The sequence below is a fragment of the Crotalus tigris genome, unplaced genomic scaffold (genome assembly GCF_016545835.1).
Source record: "Crotalus tigris isolate CLP2741 ecotype Arizona unplaced genomic scaffold, ASM1654583v1 scf7180000020347.5012614909:4044961, whole genome shotgun sequence".
In the NCBI taxonomy this organism is placed as follows: domain Eukaryota; kingdom Metazoa; phylum Chordata; class Lepidosauria; order Squamata; family Viperidae; genus Crotalus; species Crotalus tigris.
In genome coordinates, this window is record NW_024097978.1 from 1,788,417 (window position 1) to 1,814,385 (window position 25,969).

Genomic DNA, 25,969 nt, shown 5'->3' on the forward strand with positions numbered 1-25,969 from the left:
CTGGAAGGGATCTTGGAGGTCTTCTACTCCAGCCCCCTGCTTAGGCAGAAGAACCTATACCATTTCAGACAAGTGACTATCTAGTCTCTGCCTTAAAACTTCCAGTGATGGAGCACCCACGATTTCTGAAGGCAAGCTGTTCCACTGGTTAATTGTCCTCACTGTTAGGAAGTTTCTCCTTAATTCCAGATTGCTTCTCTTTGGTCAGTTTCCAACCATTGTTTCTTATCCTGCCCTCTGGTGCTTTGGAGAATAGTTTGATGCCCTCTTCTTTGTGGCAGCCCCCCAAATACTGGAATACTACTATCATGTCACCCCATTTCTTCTTTCCTTTAGACTAGCCAAACCCAAGTCCTGCAGCTGTTCTTCATATGTTTTAGTCTCCAGGCTTTTGACCATTTTAGTTGCTCTTCTCTGAACTTTTTCCAAGTGATTTTATCAATCAACAACTGCAAATCCATTCTGTTTGTTGAAACCTTCTGAGATTATTTGAAACCTTTTGATGTATCACCAGTGTTCAGCAATTTCTCAGGGGTACTGTTTCCCCAAAATAGTAATTTTGAAGTTTACCATATAGTATGCCAAGGTTAAAACTGTCTAATATCACTTTGTCCTGAAGTCAAACTTGTGATTATTAATTTTTTGTATGTGACATTTTTCCTATATAAAATCCAAGGGAAAATTGCTGGAAGATAAGGGCATCAGTCACATTGGAAGAAGAGCATGTAAAGGATTTTAATCTCTACTTCTTGTGGCCTATGATGCTCCTAGTTTAGATGTAAAGACATAACAGATATCTGGATTTTTTACTCAAATCTTTCAAACTTCGTGAAAAAGAATGAACACATACTTTTAAGACAAATCCAGGACAAATAGGTTAGTTATATATCTTTCTACCTTTATTCCAATTTATTTCCTAGTCACTCTGTGTATCTGATGAAATAAGCTGCAACTCACAAAAGCTTGTCTTTTAATAAAATTTCTTAATTAAAAAGAGACTTCTGATTTCTTGCCATTAACATACTTTTCCTCATACAATACTAAGGGGACAGTTAATTTATTGTATAATAAGAAAGATTGTCAGTCAATAATTTATTTCTTTTTCTGAAATTGTTTCCATTTTTTTGAAAGACAGATATGAGGTGGTGTGAATTTGATAAAACACTTCCTGTACGTATCAAATTCACACCTCATATCTGTGTCACTTCGGTCCTTCATGTTAAACAAAACCTGGAGTAAAACTATTAGATATATCACACATATCACTTGATAATGCCCAGTGACATCTATAGCCAGTATCACCGGCCTCATTTTCTATAAAGTTTCAGAAAACTTCCATTCCATTATTTCCTAAAATATTCCTGTCATTTGGTAAAAAGTTCACATCTTTTACCCAATAAAAGAACAACACACAGGAATAGCATCCAATTCCTTTCATCTGTGTACCTTTTGCTTCTGAACGAATATTTTACAGTCAATCTTATCTTAAATAGTGTCAGTTGACTGATAGCAATCATAATAACGTGATTTATTTTGTGTTATTTATTACTATTACCAATTATGATAATTGACTTTATAACGATAACATGGACTTTTAGAGCCTGCCAGATCAACTTAGCTCGAATTAATTTGGTCTCACAAGGTATAATTAAACATTCCTCCGTTCTTATGACGACCGCCGCGGCGTTCCATCCGGCTACGTTATTCCCATCTCAACGACTCCGGAAGTGCTTATAGCGGAAGTTGCAAGAGGGTGAAAAAAAGGGGGATGGTAGGTTTTAATCTTGTCTGCTGTTGCGAAAGGGGTGTCTCTTTGTGTGAATGTTAGGGGTGGGGTGGGGTGGGGGCCTGAGGCTAGTTTTTGCTTTTTTAAAAAAAAACTGCTTAATATTCGGAATTGGGAAGCTACTTACGACTGCGGGATTGTAAAGCATGACGATAATACTCGTAGGCGACCGTTTTGCTATTTGATGTTTATTAATTTATTTCTGAAAAAAAATATGCATTGAGATGGTCCGGTAACCACCTTTTGATTTAATACACGGCCATCCAGTAAATATTTTTTGTTGTTTCCGCATACAGATTTCTAACCGAGATTTCTTAGTTTAACACTTCAATTGCTGTTTTGTGCTGATTGATAAATTCTGCGGCTACGGGACTTGGGTTTGGCTAGACCACTGGTGGGCAACCTGGGCTCTTTTATGACTCATGGACTTTCAGGAATTCTGGGAGTTGAAGTCCATGAGTCATAAAAGAGCCCAGGTTGCCTATCCCTGGGCTAGTCTAAAGAAAAGAAGAAACGGGAGACATGATAGCAGTATTCCAGTATCTGAGGGGCTGCCACAAGGCAGAGGGGGTCAGGTTGTTCACAACAGCACCAGAGGGAAGGACGAGAAACAATGTTTGGAAACTGATCAAAGAGAGAAGTAACCTGGAATTAAGGAGAAACTTCCTGACAGTGAGGACAATCAACCAGTGGAAAGATTACCCCCTGAAATCATGGACACTTCATCACTGGAGATTTTTAAGAAGAGACTAGACATTCACCTGTCTGAGACAGTATAGGTACTCCTGCTTAAGCAGGGGGCTGGACTAGAAGACCTCCAAGGTCCCTTCCAGCTCTATTCTATTCTATAGGGAAAAGAACCCATCAAAACTTGTCAGAAAAGGTAGATACAACAGTCATGTCAGGGTGACAAGAAAAATAACATAGTTCTGTGTGCTTTTCTATAGGAATCAACCATGGTACATATTAAGAGATTTACACATGGATGCATGTGTACAGTAACACAGCCTAAAGTTTATTATGGGAAAAGTTGTCAAGAAATGAAAATAATTGTCTGATTTACTAGACAATTGCTCAAAATGCTCAACATGCTCAAAAATACATAAGATCAAAAGTTAATATATTAATGTTAAACCCATTTTCTTTCCAATTTTGTTTCCTAAAATCAGTTGATCGGTCAGATATTGGAGACTATTTGAGAATCAAATACAGTCAAAATTTTCAAGTATGCCATTCTGTAGAGATGCTAGTTCCTGTTTTAATTTTCCCAAAAATGTAACTTATTAGCAAGGCCAAAAATAAAGCTAATATTTTAGTATAAATTGCTATCTAATGTATTTGATGTTATAGGTTGCGGCAAATACCGAATTAGGGCTCCTGGACAATGCAGAGACCATAATTTCTTCTCAGGTACATCCAAATTTGCAATCTATTTGCATTTTCAGAATTCAGGTGAAGCTGTTGAGAAATGAGTTCAACACATAATCTGCATTCCTAGCTCAGGTTCTGTTTCTTTTAAGATGGAACTCTCTTGAATTAGCTGGTCAGTAAGTTTCTAAAGGTTAACCTCCATGTTCTTGAATGTTAGCCGTTAAGTGCACTGTAAGAACCTATAAGAATTGATAATGCTGTAGGAAGAATAAAAAGTGAATAGTTTCAAGCTTGTCCATATAGAATAGAGACCGTATGAATGTATTTAATGATGTTTGATGTATTCAGTATATACCTCTAATCCTGTAGTTCTGTGGATTTTGTCTAAATCTGAATATGTTACTACGATACTTTATATATCAAAATTGTGTATATTTTGTAATTTAGTATGATAAAAATCTTTGATTATCCCCTCATTTATTTTGCCAATGTTAAATGAATAGACATTTTTATTACTCTGTTCCCTTGTTTGATCCCATATCTCTTCATATGAGCATTCAAAGGATGATGTGAGCATGTAAAAGGTGATGGAATATTAGGAATGCATTCTTCTAGCAGAACACCACTGGATCTAATCCATTTAATATGTCTGTATTTCATTTTTGGAAAATGCATATGTTCCAAATAATTGAAAAATAGTGTGCTAGTATCCTTATTTCTTTTGTATCTTTATTATTATTGTACAATACACTTTTATTTCCTTACTTCTTTCAGTTGTAGAAGTATTAAACATGGACCTTAACAATTCAGACCCTGCTCCTCATTTAAGAATCTAAAAGGTTTTTAAAAAGTCATTGACTTTCTTTATCAATGAACTTCAGACATGATGGTAAGATTTTGTGTATGTTTGTTACTTTCATTCTTTCCAATTTTATGTATGGAACTTCAAGAACTGATTCAGAAAATAATGACCATAACCTTGGTTTATTTCCATGCACAAATATCAATAGCTATATTTTTAGTTTTTCAGTTATTTCAGGTTTTTGACAGCTGCAGCACATTGCTGGCTCATACTCAAGTGGTGGTCTATTAAGACACCTAGGTCTCTCTCAGTTAGTACTGTTAAGTCAGATACTGCATATTCTGTACCTATGCATTTTTTCTGCCTAAATCCATTACCTTAACTTACATTACATTCACTATGATTAATAGCAGAACTGTCCAAAGGATGATGAAATAAAGTGAATGTGTTTGTAACATATATGGATTTTTCCCCCCTCTGGTTTTTGTTTTTTAAAAAATGGTATGCTTTACAGTTTTCTTGCATCAAAATAATAGAAACAATGCCTCTGGCAGTAGTGCTTGGACATTTGACTACTGGCCTCAAGTTATCTGCCCTTGGCAGTGATACTTTGATATATCCTACTTTCCTTCTTTTGTTGTTTTACAACCAAATGTAGATAAACTTTCACATTTAAACCAATATTGTGGTAATGGATTGCTTTCAGTCTAGCCCTAACCTTTTACCCTGAAAACATGCTAAATTCCAGTAGGATTTTCTTCCAGCTTGTTATATGAAGGATTTTTTTAGCCTTAGAATATTAAATAATATATTAGTTTTTGTTGATTACAATGTTTCATTTGCTCAATTATTTATAATACTGATAAGAATAACAATATTGTTTTCATTTTTGCAGCAGCAGATTTTAGAAGTTGCACTGGATCGTGCTGAGGTAAATTATAGATTATCTAACTTATACAGGCGTTTCTGATTATAGTACTAGCAATAGAAAAGACCATTGTTCTCTTCATGATAGTTTCATTTAAAAGTATATGAAAAAGGTACAATTCTTAAACATTTAAACTGCTTTATTGTAAACATTTACAATAACATTTATTCTGGTTCGATAATGCCCACTATATCCTAGAAAGATGCAAGAGATGTAGTTTTGTTACTGATTACTGTAGCTTGAATTTTTTTAGTTTTTTCTGATATTTTTTGATGGCGTTATTGATGGAGAAATAATATATTGCAAAACTCAAAAAATGAAACATTTAATGGTTTCTGGTGAGATCTGTGGGAGGTGTGTGTAGAATGTAATTGAGATGAGGATAATATTAAGAAAATGCTAAGTATATACAAATAATCCTTGACTTACAACCATTTGTTTAGTGACTTCAAAGTTACAACAACATTGGAAACAAGTGACTTATGACCAGTTTTCACACGTACAACTATTACAGCATCCTCATGATCACATGATCAAAATTTGGGTGCTTGGCAACTGGCATGTATTTATGACAGTTGCATATCCTGGAACCATGATCACCATTTGTAACCTTTCCAGCTGGCTTCCAATAAGCAAAGTCAATGGGAGAAGTCAGATTCACTTAATGCTGATTGATTCATTTAATAACTGCATGATTCACTTAATAACCACAGAAGTTGCTTAACTATGACAAAAGTCTTAAATTGAGGCACAACTAACATAACAACTACCTCGCTTAGCAACAGACATTCTGGGCTCAACTGTGGACATAAGTCAAGAACTACCTGTATTCTGTTTCCACTTTCCTCCTCAGTCTTATTTGACATGTCAAAATAAGTGAATTGTGTTTCAAATACTTGAAATTAACTGTGCATTTGTGCATTGATAATATGTTTTTAATATATTAATATTCACACACTTTTTTCAGTATATCATTGAAAGTGCTCGGCAGCGGCCTCCAAAACGAAAGTATTTATCTTGTGGGAGGTAAGAAATATTTAGTGCATTTTTTTTACTTTAACAGATAGAAATGTTTACTCAAGACTTTTTTTTCTAATTCCAGAAAATCAGTATTTCAAAAGCTGTATGAATTGTATCTAGAAGAATGTGATAAGGAGCCTGAAATAAAGGTAAGTGAAATCTCATTGTCAAATGTCTATTTTATGTTTTTCATAGTGGACCAGGAAAGGCCAGTTGCATATAACTATTCTGTTTATAGATTGTAGTAGCATTAAAACATTCTCATGAAGAATTTAAAAGAATTTCTATCCTTGAATGTTGCCTACTGTCCATTGTGGAGGTGTCAGGAATTGGAGAAAGAGCAACCACGTTCTGAGTATAAACTATAGGAGTATTCGTATCTAAATGAGGAGGGTGTATCACACTGTTCTCAGGCTCCTCTTACACAGGACCAGAACTTCCTATAATTCTTCAAAAGTGTCAGTGATTGGACATGAATTTGGTATGTTCAGTTGGTGATTATCAATTTTTCTGTGCAGGGAGCTTTAAACAAAGTTTTTCCCCTTAGTCTTGTTTCAGATTGCTCTAAGCTCCCCAGGGGCCCTCAATAGTAACATATATGGGAAACACAGAGATAAGATGCTGCTTTGGCTGCTGGATAGCAATGTAATTCTCAAGGCAATTTATAGTAATGACAGGAATTAGTCATGAGTTGTTTGATTACATTTCCTGACTAGTTCCTGCTGCAAATAGCAAGTACCTTCAATTTGAACAGTATTGTTAACTATATGGTGAATGTAAATTTACATGAAAATAAACATAGTTGGGTTATTTTGTAAGAAACATTATTTTGGAAAAAACGGTAGCAGCTGTTTTGACAACAAAACTGCCTTTACCGTATCTTGTGAACTTGGTCAGCAAGAATACATTTTCCTAATCAAATAAATAGTCAAGCAGACTACTTGTATTGGCATGAAAGGTAGAGAATAATTAGCAAATAACTTATAAAATAGCTTTTATTTGGGGGCAGTGTTTGTGTGGGTTTTGTCATTGACTTGGAACATTTTAAATATAAATACATAGATTGTGCTAATCTAATTTTGATATCTCATGAATTGTTGCCCCCATTTTAAAGCAGAAGCTGAGACGAAATGTGAACTTGTTGGAGAAGCTAGTTATGCAAGAGACGTTGTCATGCCTAGTAGTGAATCTTTATCCAGGAAATGAAGGCTATTCCTTGATGCTCAGAGGAAAAAATGGCTCAGGTAAAACAAGCATTGTTGACTTTTAAATCTTTCTTTGATCTAAGTAGTTTTTTTAAATAATATTTTGAAGTATTAGGTGGAAGCCTGATTCAAAGCATACCAGAGTTTCTTTTGTTATGAGTAATAGATGCTTGCTGAGCTTTATTCTGTTTTAAATGCAGATTCAGAAACCATTCGGCTTCCTTATGAAGAGGGAGAATTACTTGAATATTTGGATGCTGAGGAGCTGCCCCCTATTTTAGTTGACCTCCTTGAAAAATCTCAGGTTTGAAAAGAATTTGCACGATTGTTTGTGGAATTGTTAATGCATTTTTGGTGGGATATAATAGCAACACTACTTATGCATGTATGATAGAGTCAGTTGGGATATACACCGATACCACTATATAGGTGGTTTGTAGAATACGAGTAATAGCTGTTAATAGACAAAACTGAACAAAGCAAATTTAGATAAGTTGCAACCCCACCAATTGTTCCACATTGCAAGCCAATTACCAAGCAGTTAAACAGGAAAAGAAGATTACTGTTAGTTGTAGCAAGATAGAAGTCCTAGTCTGGATTGGCAGTAAAAAGAGAAATGTCTCTGACAAACTGTGTGTACATAAATCTATATACTGTATGTAAGCGTATGAATGTGTGTGTACATGGATACATATAGGCACAAGTGAATGTGTTTGTTTCTTTGTAAAATCAAAGTTGTAATTCACCATCTTAGGCTCCATATGGCCTTAAGGCAAAAAATGTTACTTAGATTTCTATAGTGGCTTTAGCCTTAAATATTATTTAAATTGCTGGTAATATTAGTAGCAACATTACACTAATTACTTATTTTCACAGACTCATTTTAGAGTTCACATGAAAACACGGCTAAGGCAAACATAATTAACATAATGTTTAACTTAATAAGGTATGTTTTCTGATTCAGTGAGAAAACATGATTTGAACAGTGATTTGGGTAATGCCTCAGTGAGTATGGTTATAGTTATATAAGTTCAATGACAAAACAAAGATAGATCAGCAGTGTACTAAGACTTACTTCCTTATGTTCCCCCTACTAGTTTCTTTTTCTAAGGCAGTGATGGTGAACCTTTTAGAGAACGAGTGCCCAAAAACTGGCCCCGCCCCCGCTCCGCCCCTGTTCTGCCCCACCCTGTCCCCCACCCTACCTGCCCTCAGGGCCACTCACTCCCTCCAGGGCCCACCGCAGATCGCCCAGGCAGCCCAGCAGCGCCATGGCGGCCACGCCCTCTGCCCACGTCCCACAGCATCAACTGTGCGTGATGGGGTGTGAGGGCGGAGTCTTGTCTATGCTGCCTGGCTGCCATCTCCTTGGCTGCACTGCTCCGCATGGGCCACGCTCGGGGGCGACACTCCTCCAGGGGGGCTGCTGGTGAGGGGGTCATGGGGGGAGGGGAGGCTGGGCAACGGCATGCATGCCTACAGAGAGGGCTCCAAATGCCGCCTCTGGCACGTGTGCCATAGGTTCGCCACCACTGTTCTAAGGCATTTCCAAATTAAATATTAGAAATTTGTTTTGAACTATTATTTGTCATATGTTTCAAAACTTATGTCATAATTTTACTATAACTGATCCTTAGTAAATGATTTAGAACTTTGAGATTGTCTAAAAAAAACCCAGTAAAAGCAAGTATCAGTTTTTATATCACATGGTACCATCCTTATTCTCGCTGATGTATTGATAGAAGACACATTTAACAATTGATCCTAAGATGTAATGATCATTTTGGTTCTGCTTAAATATAATCAAACTTCAAAATCGCTGTATGAATGGAATGGAATGGAATGGAATAGAATAGAATAGAATAGAATAGAATAGAATAGAATAGAATAGAATAGAATAGAACTGGAAGGGACCTTGGAGGTCTTCTAGTCCAGCCCTCTGCTCAAGCAGGAGAACTTATACCATCTCAGACAACTGACTGTCTAGACTCTAGCCTCTCGCACATTGCAATGAAGATATAAAAGAAGAAAAATATGTTTTGATACCTTATGATAAAAGAAGTAGTCGTAATCAGGAATTTTCCCATTGTACTGTGATATTTGCAGTTCTGGCTAATTCTTCTTGGTCTCAGTTTTCTTAGCTATGATTAGAAAGTATGAGGTATGTCATTCATCTTAAGTGACTTTTGGTTGATGAAAAGGGTACACATCTTAGAGTTATTCATATGCAGCTAACACACATACTTCATTGTTTCATTATTTATTTATATATTATATTTATTTATTTTTAACATAATAGGCCAATACAGTGTGAAATACATCCACATGGAAAATAATGTTACATATAAGAAGGAAAAACTTCTGGATACTGCTAGGAAGTGGCCATGAAGATACTGAAAGACATTTTGGCCTGAAATGTTGTCATTGTGTCCTGTTCATGGTCAATACTGTCAATACTGTTCAATTACTATGAAAGTAATTTCTACCTAAGCCAGGCAGAAACAAGTAACATACCTCTTCTTAAAGCTGATACTAAAGTTGATACAGCAATACATTTAGCTGTAGGTGTCAACTGTCCAGTTGACATTTCCAGAAAAAGAAACTCCTGAGACATGATTTTACCAAGAGTATAATACTTTACTGAACATTTACATTGGCACAGAAAAAGCAAAACCAGCTCTGGTTTTCCTGTGTGAAAACTTATTTAATTAAACAATAGATTCCCTTGCCCCCACTCAGCGGGTGTTCACATTGTCCAATAGTAATGCTTCTTGTTATGGGAAAAGTCCACTTCTCCATTGAGCACCTGTGTTAGTGATCTTGGCATTCTTGCAGGCTCTGAAAGATGCCTTGGTTGCCTAGATTACCATCCCTCCCACCTTTGCGTTCCATTCCACAATCTTTACTCTGTTTTTGTCAAGCTGTGAGCGAGGGAGAAAATGTAGGTGAAAGGGCGAATCAGTCTTGACAGTAGGAAAATGTTGCTCAGATACCAAACACTACATTATATCATGAGAATAGAATAGGATAGGGTAGTGTAGGGTAGGATAGGATAGGATAGGACGGGACCTTGGAGGTCTTCTAGTCCAGCCCCCTGCTCAAGCAGGAGAACCTATACCATCTCAGACAAGTGACTGTCTAGCCTCTTTTTAAAAATCTCCAGTAATGGAGGGCCCACGATTTCTGGAGGCAAGCTATTCCACTGGTTAATTGTCCTCACTGTCAGGAAGTTTCTCCTTAATTCCAAGTTGCTTCTCTCTTTGATCAGTTTCCAACCATTGTTTCTTGTCCTGCCCTCTGGTGCTTTGGAGAATAATGTCCCCCCCCTCTTTTTTGTGTCAGCCCCTTAAATATTGGAACACTGCTATCATGTCTCCCCTATTTCTTCTTTTCTTTAGACTAGCCAAACCCAAGTATATAGAAAAAAACATAATTGTGTAATTTTATTTATGTTTATTTTTAAACAGATTAATATTTTCCATTGTGGGTGTGTCATAACAGAAATACGTGACTATAGACAGTCTGGCAATCTAAAAACTCCAACATATCAAAGCAAACACATTCTTTTGCGCCCAACAATGCAGGTAAACTCTTCATGCTTTCAAGAATTGCCATTGCTACAGCTTCAATGAATTTTTATTTATATCGTCAGTATTTCATAATAAATGGTTACCCTCCTTTTTTCTAGACCTTGATTTGTGATGTGCATTCCATTACAAGTGACAACCACAAGTGGACACAGGTACAAAGTTATATAAGCCTTGTGATATTATAGGTTGGTAATCCAGAAATTTCTGATCTAAGATTCATTTTTGGTGTAAGCTGTATTTCTGGTGAAAGATCGGTATTAGCTTATCCAATAAATCACTGAACAAATTCTGTTCAAATAGAAAGCTTTTGGACTATGATGGAATGTTCTTCCAATGAAAACTAGCATGTTAGAAAAAAGAACCAATTTTCCAAATATCTACAGTGAAGGAAAAAAGTATTTGATCCCTTGTATCATGGTTCCGATATATGAAACCATTTAAAAGAACTTCAAGGCAAGAATTTCTTCCTTAAAGAACATTTTTATTTGGCTACAACATAACAGCATATACAAAGGTGAACCCAAGACTAAATTCCCCTCCACTGGGTTACAAAATTGCAAGCTACATTTCCCACCCCAAATTGCTGTCATAAATCACATTCACCAATTCCTCCCAAATGCTCCAGCCCACCAAAATGTTATCAGCAATGACCTTGGTTCCCTTACATGTGAATTGTTTGGCTGAGAACTACCCCCCTCCTCCTTTTTCTAACTAATTAAGTAGCAAGACAAAGTGAAAAATGGCTTCAATTCGGATTGTCACAAAGAAATGATCAGTCTATAATTTTAATGGTAGGTTTATTTTAACAGTGAGAGACTTGTTGTCTTGGCCGTGTGTTTTGGGTCATTGCCATGCTGGAATACCCATCCACAATCCATTTTTAATGCCCTGGCTAAGGAAGGGAGGTTCTCACCCAAGATTTGATGGTACATGGCCCCATCCATTGTCCCTTTGATGTGGTGAAGTTGTCCTGTCCCCTTAGCAGAAAAACAGCTCCAAAGCATAATGTTTCCACCTCCATGTTTGACGGTGGGGATGGTGTTCTTGGAGTCATAGGCAGCATTCCTCCTCCTCCAAACACGGCAAGTTGAGTTGATGCCAAAGAGCTCGATTTTGGTCTCACCTGCCCACAACATTTTCACCCAGTTCTCCTGTGAATCATTCAGATGTTTATTAGCAAACTTTAGACGGGCCTGTACATGTGCTTTCTTGAGCAGCAGGTGCTGCAAGATTTCAGTCCTTTATGGCATAGTGTGTTACCAATTGTTTTCTTGGTGACTATGATCCCAGCTGCCTTGAGATCATTGACAAGATCTTCCCATGTAGTTCTGGGCTGATTCCTCAACATTCTCATGATCATTGAAACTCCACGACGTGAGACCTTGCATGGAGCCCCAGACTGAGGGAGATTGACAGTTATTTTGTGTTCCTTTCATTTGCGAATAATTGCACCAACTGTTGTCATCTTCTCACCAAGCTGCTTGGCGATAGTCTTGCAGTCCATTCCAGTCTTGTGTAGGTCTACAATCTTTGGACAGCTCTTTGGTCGTCCCCATGGTGGAGAGGTTGGAATCTGATTGATTGATTACTTCTGTGGACAGATGTCTTTTATACAGGTAACTTTTATACCTGTATAAAAAACACCTGGAAGCAAGAAATCTTGCTGATTCATAGGGGATCAAATACTTATTTCCCTCATTAAAATGCAAATCAATTTATAACTTTTTTGAAATGTATTTTTCTGGACTTTTTTGTTATTCTGTCTCTCACTGTTAAACCTACCTTTAAAATTATAGACTGATCATTTTTTGTCAGTGGGCAAAGCTACAAAATCAGCAGGGGATCAAATAATTTTTTCCCTCACTGTATGTTGAAAAAATATTTTATTCAAAGTAAATTCATTTATGTAAAGAATACAGATAGTCCTTAACTTACAACTGATCATTTTACGACTCTTCAGAGTTAACGACAGACTTGAAAAGGGTGCTTTATGGCCCATAAAGCACTTTCGGTTGCACACATGGCTGTAGCATCCCATGGGCATATGACCATGATTTGAATGGTTTTGCCAGTTTCTGGTGTTATTTGTCAGTTTCCAGCAAAAAATGGGTTGTTGCTTAATGGCTGTTGTAAAAATGATCATAAAATCGGGTTGTGTCATGTGAATGCCTTGACTTATGACCACAACGTACTGTAAGGACCCACCCCACTTTGCATCTTAAGAAGACAGAACTCTTGAAATCTTTCTTCCAACAGGCATCTTTATTAAGAGAAACTGGTTGCAGGCATTCTAGACAGGACTTGGGGTCCAGGTTCTCCCATTCAAGGTTTTAAGGAGTTCCCCAGTAGCCCCCCATCACCCCCTTCTTCCAGCAACAGTCCTAGGCATTACATTCCCACCCCCTTTCTCTCACTGCCGACAGGAGGTAGACTTCAGATAGAAGTACATGAAAGCTAATAGCCCCATTGTTATGGTTAGTCCTTTTGGTGGTATCCACATCCAGTCTCTTTGAAGTGTACTGAAGGAAGTGAGGGCCATAAAGCCCCTTTGTTCACCCCCTTCCCTTCATCATATGACAGAATCCAGGGAAGGCAGGAATGGGGTTTTCCATAGTTAATAACTAGAGATGAAATATGGATTCTGACATCCTGCCCCCTTAAAAATAAGATAGATCCACCTGAAGGAAAACCAGACAGGTATAAAAGTTAGTCAGGCTTGTTAGGATACTCTGTGTGAAACTTCTTTAATAGCTTCGGGGCTCTGACATGACATTTATGGACGCATTCGTTTTGTGAGGCAGGGAGATGTTTCCATGCAACTAGGTACTGAGTCTTCTAGAGTCAAGGATTTCCTTTATTTCAAAGTGTTGTTCGCCCTCCACCATGATTGGAGGTGGCGGTGGGGGGATTTTTGGCCGTAAAGATGACTGATGCTCTCTTTTCAGCAAGCTGCAATGAAAAATTAGGTGTATTTGCCTGAGCTTTTTTGGTAATTCTATTTCTACTGTTACTATTCTTTTAATTGGAAAAGGCCCTATATATTTTGGTCCAAGTTTTTTGCAGAGTTGTAGGACTCTAAGTATTTTGTAGATAAGTACACCATTTCTCCTATAATGAATGGTGTAGGCTCAACCCTTTTTTTATCAGCTTGTGCTTTGTATGCCTGCCTAGCTTCATCTAGTGCTTTTCTAACTATTGGCCAGGTGTTTTGTAGTTTTTCCATCCATTCTTTCAGTGATGGGATTGTTGGTTCGTTTGGGGTTAATTCTGGCATGGGGTTGAAACTTTGACCGGTGGCTATTTGAAAAGGAGTGTAACCTGTGCTGGAGTGGACTGCATTATTGTAGGCAACTTCTGCAAAAGGGAGTAAGTCCGCCCAGTCGGACTGTTGGAAATTAAGAAAACATCTTAAATATTGCTCAAGTACTGAGTTCATTTTTTCAGCCCCCCCCCCCATTCCCTTGTGGATGATGGCTAGATGTCAGTCCCTGAGGATCCCTAAAAGGGATAAAAATTCCTTCCAAAATGCAGACGTAAATTGCACTCCCCTATCAGAGATGATGCGTTGGGGTGCCCCATGCAATCTGTAAATGTGCTGGATGAAAGGTTTCGCTAAGGCTTTTGCAGTGGGAATCTTTTGGTAAGGGATAAAGTGCACATGTTTGGAAAACAAGTCCGTGACCATCCAAACAACAATATTCCAATTGCTTTCTGACAATTCCACTATAAAGTCCATGGCTATTTCTCTCCAGGGGGCTGAGGGACTTGCCACTGTTTGTAATAGTCCTGGTGATTTCCCTTGCAACCTCTTTGCAGTTGCACATTTTGGGCAGCTGGCCACGTAGCGAGGCTTGTGGTCTCGTGTCTCTACCACCTCTTCTCCTGAGGAATCTGACCTCTCAGATCCCGACATCTGGCAGGGTTTCAGTCGGGGAAGCGGCTCCCTTTCCAGGGAGTTTTCTCTCTTCCTTGCTCCATTGTCTGACATGGTAATTTTTGCAAAATCCCCCGGTATGGGTCTTCCTTCCAGGTGGATTAATTTTGCAAGTCCTGTCTAATGTAAGGACCCACCCCACTTTGCATCTTAAGAAGACAGAACTCTTGGAATCTTTCTTCCAACAGGCATCTTTATTAAGAGAAACTGGTTGCAGGCATTCTAGACAGGACTTGGGGTCCAAGTTCTCCCATTCAAGGTTTTAAGGAGTTCCCCAGTAGCCCCCCCATCACCCCCTTCTTCCAGCGACAGTCCCAGGCATTACATTCCCACCCCCTTTCTCTCATTGCCGACAGGAGGTAGACTTCAGAGAGGAGTACATGAAAGCTAATAGCCCCATTGTTATGGTTAGTCCTTTTGGTGGTATCCACATCCAGTCTCTTTGAAGTGTACTGAAGGAAGTGAGGGCCATAAAGCTCCTTTGTTCACCCCCTTCCCTTCATCGTATGACAGAATCCAGGGAAGGCAGGAATGGGGTTTTCCATAGTTAATAACTAGAGATGAAATATAATTGGATTCTGACACTTACCATCCAAATTACTGTCTCAGTTGTGATCATAAGTTGTCAACTACCTGTACAATCTAGGTGCAAGTTTAGCATCTTATTCAGAAACCAAGAATAAAAAAGTGTGGACTTGGTTCCTAGTTGCAATTGTTTCTTATGGCAGAACATTTGAATTATAGAATCAGAAGTTGTGGGTGCTTAAACACTGGAAGTTTTTAAGAAGAGACTGGACAGCAAATTGTCTGAAATTGCATAGGGTTTCCTGCTTGAGCAGGGGGTTGGACTAAATGACCTCCAAAGTCCCTTCCAGCTCTATTCTGATTGATTGAAAGATTGGAAGAAATCTTAGAAGTCTAGTTCATCCCCCTGCCCAGGGCAGAAATTTTTGTACCATTCTAAATATGGTTGTCCAATGTTGGCTGGCAAACCTCCAGAGATGAAGCATTCACAGTTTCAGAAGAAAGGCTGTCTACCACTAAATTCCTTCTTATTTTGAGTTTGGACTTCCTCCTCTAAAGTTTCATCCTTGTTAGTTCTTGTCCTTTTCTTGAAAACTGTTAAATAATGTGAAACAAAATCTCCCAAATTCAGAAAACTTGTAGCAGCCTATATACCGTAACTCTATAGCAAACCTGTTTTGATTATTTTAGATAGACAGACAATTGATCAGTCTTACAACCATAAAAAAAGGACAGAATCTAATTCCAGGATAAAACAAAACAAAAAAAAATACAGCAATAAAATACATGTGTGTATACATTTTATTGTATCGTATCATATCATATCATATATCATATCATATTATATTATATTATATTATATTACATTACATTACATTATATTACATTATATTAGATGAGCGCTACTAGATGCATGGATTAAAATTAAAAAATCTAATTACATGAAAATACCCAATTGGATTTCAACACTGGAGATTTGTTTGCACCCAAAATTTATGAACCTGGCAAAGGTAATTACATATAAAAACATTCTAGATGAGACCGGAGAATTGAAAACAAGAGGGGAACTATTAGAAGATGGCATAGAGTTGGAATGGTGGGCATACTTGCAAATACAAGCACGATATAGAAAAGATAAAGAAGAACCTGAGATTAAACTAGAATATACAGAACTAGACAAAATTCTGCTAGGAACTGAAGACAAAATGATAAAAAAGATTTACCAATATTTATTAGAACAAAGTATGCCAACAGAACTGGTAAAAGATACAATGTTAATTTGGAATAAAAACTTTGGTTATAATATCCAGTTAGATTATTGGCAACTACTATGGGACAGGAATGGGAGATTAACATTAGCTATTACTTACAAAGAAAACTTATACAAGATGTTTTATAGGTGGCACCTCCCCCCCTATAAGGCTAGCAAAAATAGACAAAAAAATCTTCACCATTATGTTGGAAATGTAGGAAAATACCAGGGACTTACTATCATATGTGGTGGGAATGCTCATAAGCTCGAAAATTTTGGCACTTGATAAATAATTGGTTAGAAGAGATACTATCATTAAAAATTGAAGCAAAACCAGAACTCTTTTTATTAGGGATCGCTATTGATAAATTCAGCAAAGGAGCTTTATATTTAATTCTGCACATTTTAACCGCAGCAAGATTAACATATGTTCAAAATTGGAAAAGAAAAGAACCCCCCCCCCCCGAAGAAGAAATACTAAACAAAATTTTATCCTGTGCGGAAATGGACAGACTGACATTAGAGCTCAAAAATAAAACAGAAACAGAGTACTTTGAAATTTGGAATAAAGTGTATAATTGGTTGGATTTAAAGAGATACGCTGGACCAAAGGCTGATGATTAAGTAGATAACCTAGAAATTCTTATTTTAATATTTGTTATATCAGATAGAACCAAAAGTTATTTAACTAGGATGTACTTTATTGAAAGAATGTGCACTGTGTAAAAATGGAATAACTTTAAAGTAATATTAATAGTATCGTTTAATGAGGGAAGTTGTATCATGAAAATAAAATAAAATAAAAATACATGTGTGGTAAACACAAAGAATCAACATTCAGATAAGTACATCACCTTTACAGCATGCCCCAATCTGTTCAATATAACAGGTTCTTAACTGCCTTAACTTAGCAGCTCTGCTTCCAATGCATAGATTAGAATCCAGGAGGAAATATAGGACAATCTGATTCAAATCACAGGGGGCTGTTCCTTCAAGTAAGGATATTAAGTGTCTAGGCCTAAGAGAGCACATGGTTAACAGTCAAACAAAATATGAGCAATATCCTTGATGACTGGGGCACCGCACATCTCTCATGATATGGCATGTTGTAGAAATACCCATATTTGACCTTGTTTTTATTTGCCCATTATAACATTGGGCAAAATTGAGACAGTTTCTCATGTGAATTGAAAATATACCTATTTCCCTCTCCTTTTAGTTACATCTTTTCCATGCTATATTTTATTCTATTCTGGGAGACTTTATGATCTTCCAGGATAACATTTGGGGAGACAACAACAAAAGAGGCTGCAAAGAGAAAAAAGTAGGAAAGCCATGATCAATAAGTACATTCCCATAGAGCCCCATTTGTTATCTGAACTGATATGATGGATGGCAAACAGTGGTTGTGCATGTGCTGCAATTCTTCTGTGTGACCTATATATCTTCATGCACACATTGTGTTAAGCAATATTTTATTTAACAATTCTAAGTTCAACAACTCATCAATAAATTAGTTTTAAATGAATTAATCATACTTATATGACCAATTTCTAGTTTGTTTTCCTTCCCTTTTCTCTCGTTAAGACATACTAATAAATTTGTTAATATTTGATAGTAACTGTAACTCTTAAATTCTAGAAATTGAGCAATTTCTGATTTGCTGTACTTTTTTATTTTGTGTAACTAGAATAAAGATATTAAATGTTATTAAAAGATAATATTAAATATAAATTTATTTACTTCAAAAATGGCAGTACTTACAGACTTGAAGATTATTGGAACTAAAAAGTCAAACTCAATAGGTTCAAAAGGAAAAGTTGTCTATTAATATTCACACATACAGTATGTTTAAGAATCAAGTCACTCTAGTATATTGAAAAGAATGAAACTAATTGTTGTCTACATAAATATTGAAAATGAAATATATTAACCTCAGTGGACTTATTTGTAAAAATGTGCATATAAATGTAGCATTAATGAATTATTGCCCTTTTAGAATCTTCTGAATTTGTGTTTTAGGAAGACAAACTTCTATTAGAAAGTCAACTTATACTGGCAACAGCAGAACCTCTGTGTCTAGATCCATCAGTTGCTGTTACATGCACAGCAAACCGGCTTTTGTATAATAAGCAGAAAATGAACACTCAGCCAATGAAACGGTACTGGAAAATATTCATCTTTAGAGGATCCTTGCAAAAAAATTGCTTTATTTTATACTAGGAAAAAAAGTGGATTACATTCAAATTAGATAACTTTTAAAGCCAATAACCTAGACCAGTGAATGCAAATATATTTCAGGGGGAAAAATTGGATGAAATCCAATACAATTGTAAACTTATATTTGTTAATAAAAGTTTTTTTTTTCTTCTGTTCAGTCATATCCAATTCTTGGAGACTGCCTGGACTAGTCCCTGAAGTTTTCTTGACAAGCTTTTTCAGTAGTCACTTGCCATTGCCTCCTTTCTAGGACTGAGAGAAAGTGTCTGATCAAAAGTCATCCAGCTACCTTTGTGTCTAAGGCAGGACTAGAACTCACGGTCACCTGGTTTCTAGCCTGGTATCTCAACCACTATACAAAAGGAGTTGTAAATAGAATATATTTACAAATTCAATAGATATTTATAAAATTAAATACAAATATGTTTTACACATTGAAGATATAAACTTGCAATTAACTTACTTTTCTTGACTTAAAAGGAATTGCACAGCAGCTTTACAACTACATTATTAAATCATGGTTATAAATGCTTGTATAAATATGTTCCAGAATATTAGTTTTCTTTATATTAATCTTGCAATATCTTACAGATGTTTCAAGAGATATTCCAAGCCATCTCTGAATCACCAGCAGGAGGTGTCTCAAAGTACTGTTCCACCACAGTTCAAGCTGTTTGATTATTTACAAAAAAGAAAGGAAAGGAGAGGAAGCCAACAGTATGATCTCAAAATTTCCAAAGCTGGAAATGTATGCTTATTTTAAGAAACTTTTAAAGTAATACATTTGTGAAATGTTTTTATCCTGATGGCTGTTTGTATATTTTTGTCCCCTTAGTGTGTTGATATGTGGAAACAGAACCCCTGCTATTTGACTGTACCATCTGAAGTAGATGTAAGTTTACAGATTTAGCAAGCTTTCCTTCTATCATCCAAGTTGGTGGAGGAGTTTGAGTGAAATCCTAAATCTGCTTGCTATTTTGAGACACTTTAATTTATTCTAATAAAAACACTGCCTAATTATGTCGCTATTTAAAATAGTGTATATTTTTAATATTTAGAAATGAAGGATTCTTTTGATGACCTTGGTAAATTTGTTGTGACAGTTTTTCTGGGAATGTTTTATCGTCCCTATTTCTAAAGATCTATGTAATTACAAGTAACTTTAAAAAATCTTCATTAGAGTTATACGTAATCAACTGGTTAATCCAGGGTAGATAGTCTTTTGGATTGAAAGGCCCAGCTAGAATAGGGCTACATGTCTGCCAGGTTCCAAAGGAGATTGAACTCTGTTGATTAGATATCTTTAAATAACCAGTATGATACTATTTTTTTTTTTAAAAAAAAAAACCTAGGCATAATTTATTAACTTTATACTTTATTCAAGTGTTGCTTTTATTAATTTGCACTTTAATTTGGTTTTTTTATTTCTCAAGGTGGAAAAATATGCTAAAGTGGAAAAATCTATCAAAGCTGATGACTCACAACCAAGCGTCTGGCCGATTCATGTGAGTAGTAGTAGATTTTTAGTTAATTTCCAAGAACTATTTCTTTAGAAAAAATGGAAATGCAGTATAATGAATAATTAGTTCATAATTATATTTAGGTGATTAAAGAAAAATTCTTAAGATCATTTTCAGTTATTCATTAAAATAGAAAACGGACCTTGTGAATTTTTCAAGTATGCAACTTCCTAGCAATAGAATGTAATTTTGTAGGAGCTGCTGTTGAGTGTGTGAATAAACCAGTTTATTGTGTTTAGAATTCTATTGCCTCTGAACTATAGATACTGTACAGTCAAAGAATAAAGAGTCAGTTGTCCAACAGTGATAATTCCTATCTTTTGTAATTAACAGCTTTATGTTTGAATAAAAAATAAAAATAAAATAAAAAAGTACTTGTAACATAGATGATTGTGCGGGTAAGAATATCAATTTTGCTGTCAAGGAAAATCAAGCTTTTGATAGAGTGTACCAAACCATGTGCACTAATCAAACAGGTGGTAAGGAAGTAGGGGAACTCAAAACACAAAACAGGTTATGTAGAAAGTAAACACAGGGTCAGTCAAAAAGGACTCAAATGTCTATACACCAATGCACAGAGTATGAGGTATAAACGGGGTGAATTAAAAATTAAATTATATGAAGACAGAGATGATATTGTTGCCATTACAGAAACTTGATAGGTTGAAATCCACAAATGGAATATAAACTAAATAAATTTAAATTATTTAAAAGAAACATACCAAATAAAAGAGGAGATAGAGTTGCATTTTATATAAGAAATAACTATCATGTTTCCCCTGAAAATAAGCCGTAGCTTGCTTTTTGGGGGTGGGCCTAATATAAGCCCTACCCCAATAATAAGCCCTAGTTTTGGAGTGAGGCACACACCTAAAGATCAAGCTAGGGTGGGAATATGGGTCTGGAGCTGCCCCACATGCTCTGCACCCACTTACCTTGCAGCCAGGTCTCCTTGCCGGCCCACTTCTTCTGCAGCCAGGCCTGCATTTCTCAGTCACAGGCCTTTCTGCAGCCAAGAACCCAGCTATGGATTCAACCCATAGCTCGGTTCTGCAAGAGACCTTTGCAGGTGAGAACCGAGCTATGAATTGAATCCATAGCTTGGTACTTGTCTCAGAGGCCTTCTGGAAAGGCCTCACTTTGAGATGCAGGCCAGAATGCAGCTGCAGAATGAAGCTGCTCCTTCGGTCGCAGAAGAAGTGGACTGGCTAGGCGGGGCTATCGATGCTGGAGGTGAGTATAAAAGAACACACACACACACACACACAGAAAATAAGACCTGGTGCCTCTTTTGGAGGCAAAAAATAATAATAATAAGACCCAGTCTTATTTTTGGGGAAACACAGGTATATCTATACAGAAATAGAGTACAATGATGAAAACTGTCTTGAATGCATTTGGGTCAATATAAAACGGGGGGGGGATGACATTGGCATAGGTATATACCCAATCAAACAGGAAATAGATGAACTTTTTGCTAGCCAGTTAACTAAGGTATGTAGGAAGCACTTCACAATAATAATGGGGAACATTAACTACCCTGATATAACTAGGAGAGACAAACTCTGCACCAAGTGGAAGATCAAACAGGTTCCTGACAAACCTAGCAGACAACTTGGTTTCCCAAAATATATAGAAGGGATTTCCTGCCTGAGCAGGGGGTTGGACTAGAAGACCTCCAAGGACCCTTCCAACTCTGCTATTCTGTTAAAAAGGAGTAAGCTGACACCTTAGTATTTTGAAATATTTGGCTGTGACCAATTGTCAGTGTAAGGACCCACCCCACTTTGCATCTTAAGAAGACAGAACTCTTGGAATAATTCTTCCAACAGGAATCCTTTATTAAGAGAAAGTGGTTGCAGGCGTTCTAGACAGGACTTGGGGTCCAAGCTCTCCAATTCAAGGTTTTAAGGGGTTCTCCAGTAGCCCCACCCAATCAACCCCCTCTTTCAGCGACAATCTCGGGCATTACACTTCCACTCCTTTTTCATTACTGCCCAGCTGGATGGAGACTTCAAAGAAACTACATGAAAGGAAATGGTTCCATTCTTATGGTTAGTTCTTTTGCAATACACACATTCAGTTCCTTTGAAGTATACTGAAGGAAGTGAGGGCCATAAAGCCCCTTTGTTCACCCCCTTCTCTCCCTCTTATGGCAGAATCCAGAGAAGGCAGAATTGGGGTTTTCTATATTTGATAACTAGAGATGAAATATAATTGGATTCTGACATCCGGCCCCCTCAAAAATAAGAGAGATCCACCTGAAAGAAAACAAAACAGATGTAAAAGTTACTCAGGCTTGTTAGGATACTCTGTGTGAAACTTTTTTAATAGCTTCGGGGCTCTGACATGATGCTTATGGACCCACTCGTTTTGTGAGGCAGGGAGGTGTTTCCAGGCAACTAGGCACTGAGTCGTTCCATGATATCTTCTAGAGTCTAGGATTTCCTTTATTTCGAAGTGTTGTTCGCCCTCTACCATGAGTGGAGGTGGTGGTGGGGGGATTTTTGGTCGTAAAGCTGACTGATGCTCTCTTTTCAGCAAGCTGCAATGAAAAATTGGGTGTATTTGCCTGAGATTTTTTGGTAATTCTAATTCTACTGTTACTGGGTTTATGACCCTTTTAATTGGAAAAGACCCTATATATTTTGGTCCAAGTTTTTTAAATGGTTGTAGGGACTTTAGGTATTTTGTAGATAGGTACACCATTTCACCTATAATGAAAGGTGTAGGCTCAATCCTTTTTTTATCGGCTTGTGCTTTGTATGCCTGCCTAGCTTCATCTAGTGCTTTTCTAATTATTGGCCAGGTGTTTTGTAGTTTTTCCATCCATTCTTTCAGTGATGGGATCGTTGGTTCGTTCGGGGTTAATTCTGGCATGGGGTTGAAACTTTGACCGGTGGCTATTTGAAAAGGAGTGTAACCTGTGCTGGAGTGGACTGCATTATTGTAGGCAACTTCTGCAAAAGTGAGTAAGTCCGCCCACTCGGTCTGCTGGAAACTAAGAAAACATCTTAAATATTGCTTAAGTACGGAGTTCATTTTTTCAGCCCCCCCATTTCCTTGTGGGTGGTGGCTAGATGTCAGTCCCTGAGTGGTTCCTCAGAGGGATAAAAATTCCTTCCAAAATGCAGACGTAAATTGCACCCCCCTGTCAGAGATGATGCGTTGGGGTGCCCCATGCACTCTGTAAATGTGTTGGATGAAAAGTTTTGCTAAGGCTTTTGCAGTGGGAATCTTTTGGCAAGGGATAAAGTGCACCTGTTTGGAAAACAAGTCCGTGACCGTCCAGACAACAATATTCCCATTGCTTTCTGGCAATTCCACTATAAAATCCATGGCTATTTCTTTCCAGGGGGCTGAGGGACTTGCCACTGTTTGTAGTAGTCCTGGCGATTTCCCTTGCAACCTCTTTGCAGTGGCACATTTTGGACAACTGGCTATATAACTTTCAATGTCCTTTTTCATGGATGGCCACCAAAATTACAGTTTAATTAAGTGTAAAGTTTTTACAAATCCAAAATGCCCTGCTGATTTTGTGTCATGGCAAAGCTGCATGAAAGTGACTCTTTGGGTTGTTGGTATGTATAACTTTTCCCCTACCCAAGGCAACCCGTCTCTCATTGTGCACACATTTTTGTTTTTCTGGAACCATCCATCTGTTTCCAAACTTTTTCTGAATTCAATTCCAGTTTGACTGTCCAGTTGTGGTTTTAATTTGGCTTGGGTTCTTGTGGTTACTGGTGCTGCCAGTTGTGACTCTGCCATTATTGGTCTAGAGTCTGTGGTTCGTGCGCTGTTATATTGAGGCATGCGAGATGTGCATCTGCCAGGAATTTTTTTCTTCCTGGTAAATGTTTGAGCTTAAATTGGAACTGGTGAAAATGCTGGGACCAGCGGGCTTGTTTGGGATTGAGTTTCCTGGACGTTTCCAGGGCTTCCAAATTTTTGTGATCAGTCCACACCTGGAAAGGGATTTTGTTGCCTTCCAGGAACTATCGCCACGTGAGTAATGCCCAACATATCCCATAAGCCTCCTTCTCCCATACGGGCCAGCGCTGTTCTGTTTCCGTGAGTTTCTTGGATGTATATGCACATGGTTGCAATACTCCATCATCATTTTCTTGTAATAGAACAGCCCCCACTGCCACATCGCTTGCATCTGCCTGTATTACGAAGGGCTTGTCCATGTCTGGGTGTCTTAGTATTGGTTCGGCAGAAAAAAGTAGTCTCTCAAACGCTGCTTGGCACTCCATTGTCCATGTTAGTGGCTGGCTAGGTTTTACTGAGGGTGCTCCCTTCATTTTCAGTAAGTTAGTGAGGGGCAAGGCTATCTGGGCAAATGAGGGGATGAATTGGCGGTAAAAGTTTGCAAAGCCCAGGAAACTTTGTAGTTGCTTTCTTGTGCGGGGTGGTGCCCAATCTAATACTGCTTTGACCTTCTCTGGGTCCATTTCAATGCCCTGTGGGGATATGCGATAACCTAGGTAGTCTATCCTTTCCTGGTGGAATTCGCATTTTGAGAGTTTGGCATATAGGAGGGCAGCTTGCAGTTTCTTTAAAACCGCTCTGACTAGGTTGACATGTTCCTCTTTTGTTTCAGTAAAGATAAGAATGTCGTCCAAGTAAACAAGGACCCCCTTAAACAGGTGCTCCCTTAGAACGTCATTGATTAATTGCATAAAGACTGCAGGACCCCCTTGTAATCCAAATGGCAAGACTTTGAATTGATAGCACCCCATGGGGCAGTTAAATGCAGTCTTCCATTCATCCCCTTCCTTAATTCTCACGTGATAGTAAGCTTCCCTTAGGTCTAGTTTAGAAAATTTTTTCCCTTTCAATAGGTGTGACAGCATGTCTTTCCTGAGGGGCAGAGGGTATAGGTTGTTTTCACTGATTGTATTCAGGGCCCTATAATCCACGCATAAACGTAAAGAGCCATCCTTCTTCTCTCTAAAAAGGACCGGGGCAGCCACTTTAGGCTTGGCTGGCTCAATGAAACCTCTCTCTAGGTTTTTTTTTATGAATCTTTCCATTTCCTCCTTCTCCTTTGGGCTCATGGAGTATAATATGGGCTTCGGGAGTTTTGCCCCAAGCTTGAATTCAATGGTACAGTCTGTGGGTCGGTGGGGGGGGGAACTCATTCGCCCTCTCCTCACTGAAAACTTCAGCAAGGTCTCTGTATTCCTCTGGCATTTCTGTTAGTCTCTTTTCCTCTCCTATGGATGCTTTTTCTATTCTTCATTCTGGTAGCCTCCCTTGGGGTTTTAAGTCCATAGGGTCCCCCTTCGGGAATTTGATTTCTGTCGTCCTCCAATTTACCCAGGGGTTCCATTTTTTTAACCATTCCATCCCTAGGATCATTGGGCATTCCATGCCTGGGGTCACCACAAATGTTATGTCCTCCTCATGTTTGCCCAGGGAGAGGTGTATTGGTAGAGTGGCTAGGGTAGCTGGCACCCCCCCTGCTATGGATCCATCTAACTGGCCAAAGGAGATTGGTTGTTCTAGTCTCCTCGATGGGATGCCCAGATTCCCCACTAGTGTCTGGCTAATGAGGCAGTGGGTGCAGCCAGAGTCTATTAAGGCTTTCACCTTCACAGCTTCGGGCATGGGGGGAATTACTATAGTCACTGTCTTGAGGATGGGTGCGATGTGTCCACTTACCAGGGGTTCACCTTCCGAGATGTCATCTGAGGCATCCACCGGCCCTGTGGTGTAGGCTGGAGTTCTTTCCCCCTGATGAGCAGAAGTGGGGGGTTCCGCAATTTCCATCATTCTCATGGCAGTTTCTTTTGGCTTAGCTGAAGACTTTC

At 38.0% G+C, this 25,969-nt stretch overlaps 1 protein-coding gene across 15 annotated transcripts in view; it reads left to right on the plus strand.

The window, feature by feature from the left end:
- Positions 1-1,704: 1,704 nt before the first annotated feature.
- Positions 1,705-25,969, plus strand: part of SUPT20H (SPT20 homolog, SAGA complex component) — a 63,366-nt gene continuing 39,101 nt past the window's right edge. For 7 of the 15 annotated variants that reach the window (XM_039366567.1, XM_039366557.1, XM_039366561.1 and 4 more), the window contains exons 1-14: positions 1,705-1,771; positions 3,137-3,196; positions 3,932-4,046; positions 4,855-4,890; positions 5,855-5,913; positions 5,990-6,056; positions 7,022-7,151; positions 7,313-7,416; positions 10,580-10,696; positions 10,801-10,854; positions 18,436-18,575; positions 19,225-19,381; positions 19,469-19,525; positions 20,067-20,138. In XM_039366567.1, the coding sequence (XP_039222501.1) occupies positions 4,041-4,046; positions 4,855-4,890; positions 5,855-5,913; positions 5,990-6,056; positions 7,022-7,151; positions 7,313-7,416; positions 10,580-10,696; positions 10,801-10,854; positions 18,436-18,575; positions 19,225-19,381; positions 19,469-19,525; positions 20,067-20,138 (999 nt within the window). In that variant the 5' untranslated portion in view covers positions 1,705-1,771; positions 3,137-3,196; positions 3,932-4,040. Of the gene's footprint in view, positions 1,772-1,843; positions 1,948-3,136; positions 3,197-3,931; positions 4,047-4,854; positions 4,891-5,854; positions 5,914-5,989; positions 6,057-7,021; positions 7,152-7,312; positions 7,417-10,579; positions 10,697-10,800; positions 10,855-18,435; positions 18,576-19,224; positions 19,382-19,468; positions 19,526-20,066; positions 20,139-25,969 lie in introns of those variants that run through there. The other 8 variants (XM_039366559.1, XM_039366563.1, XM_039366570.1 and 5 more) reach the window with 4 other exon arrangements.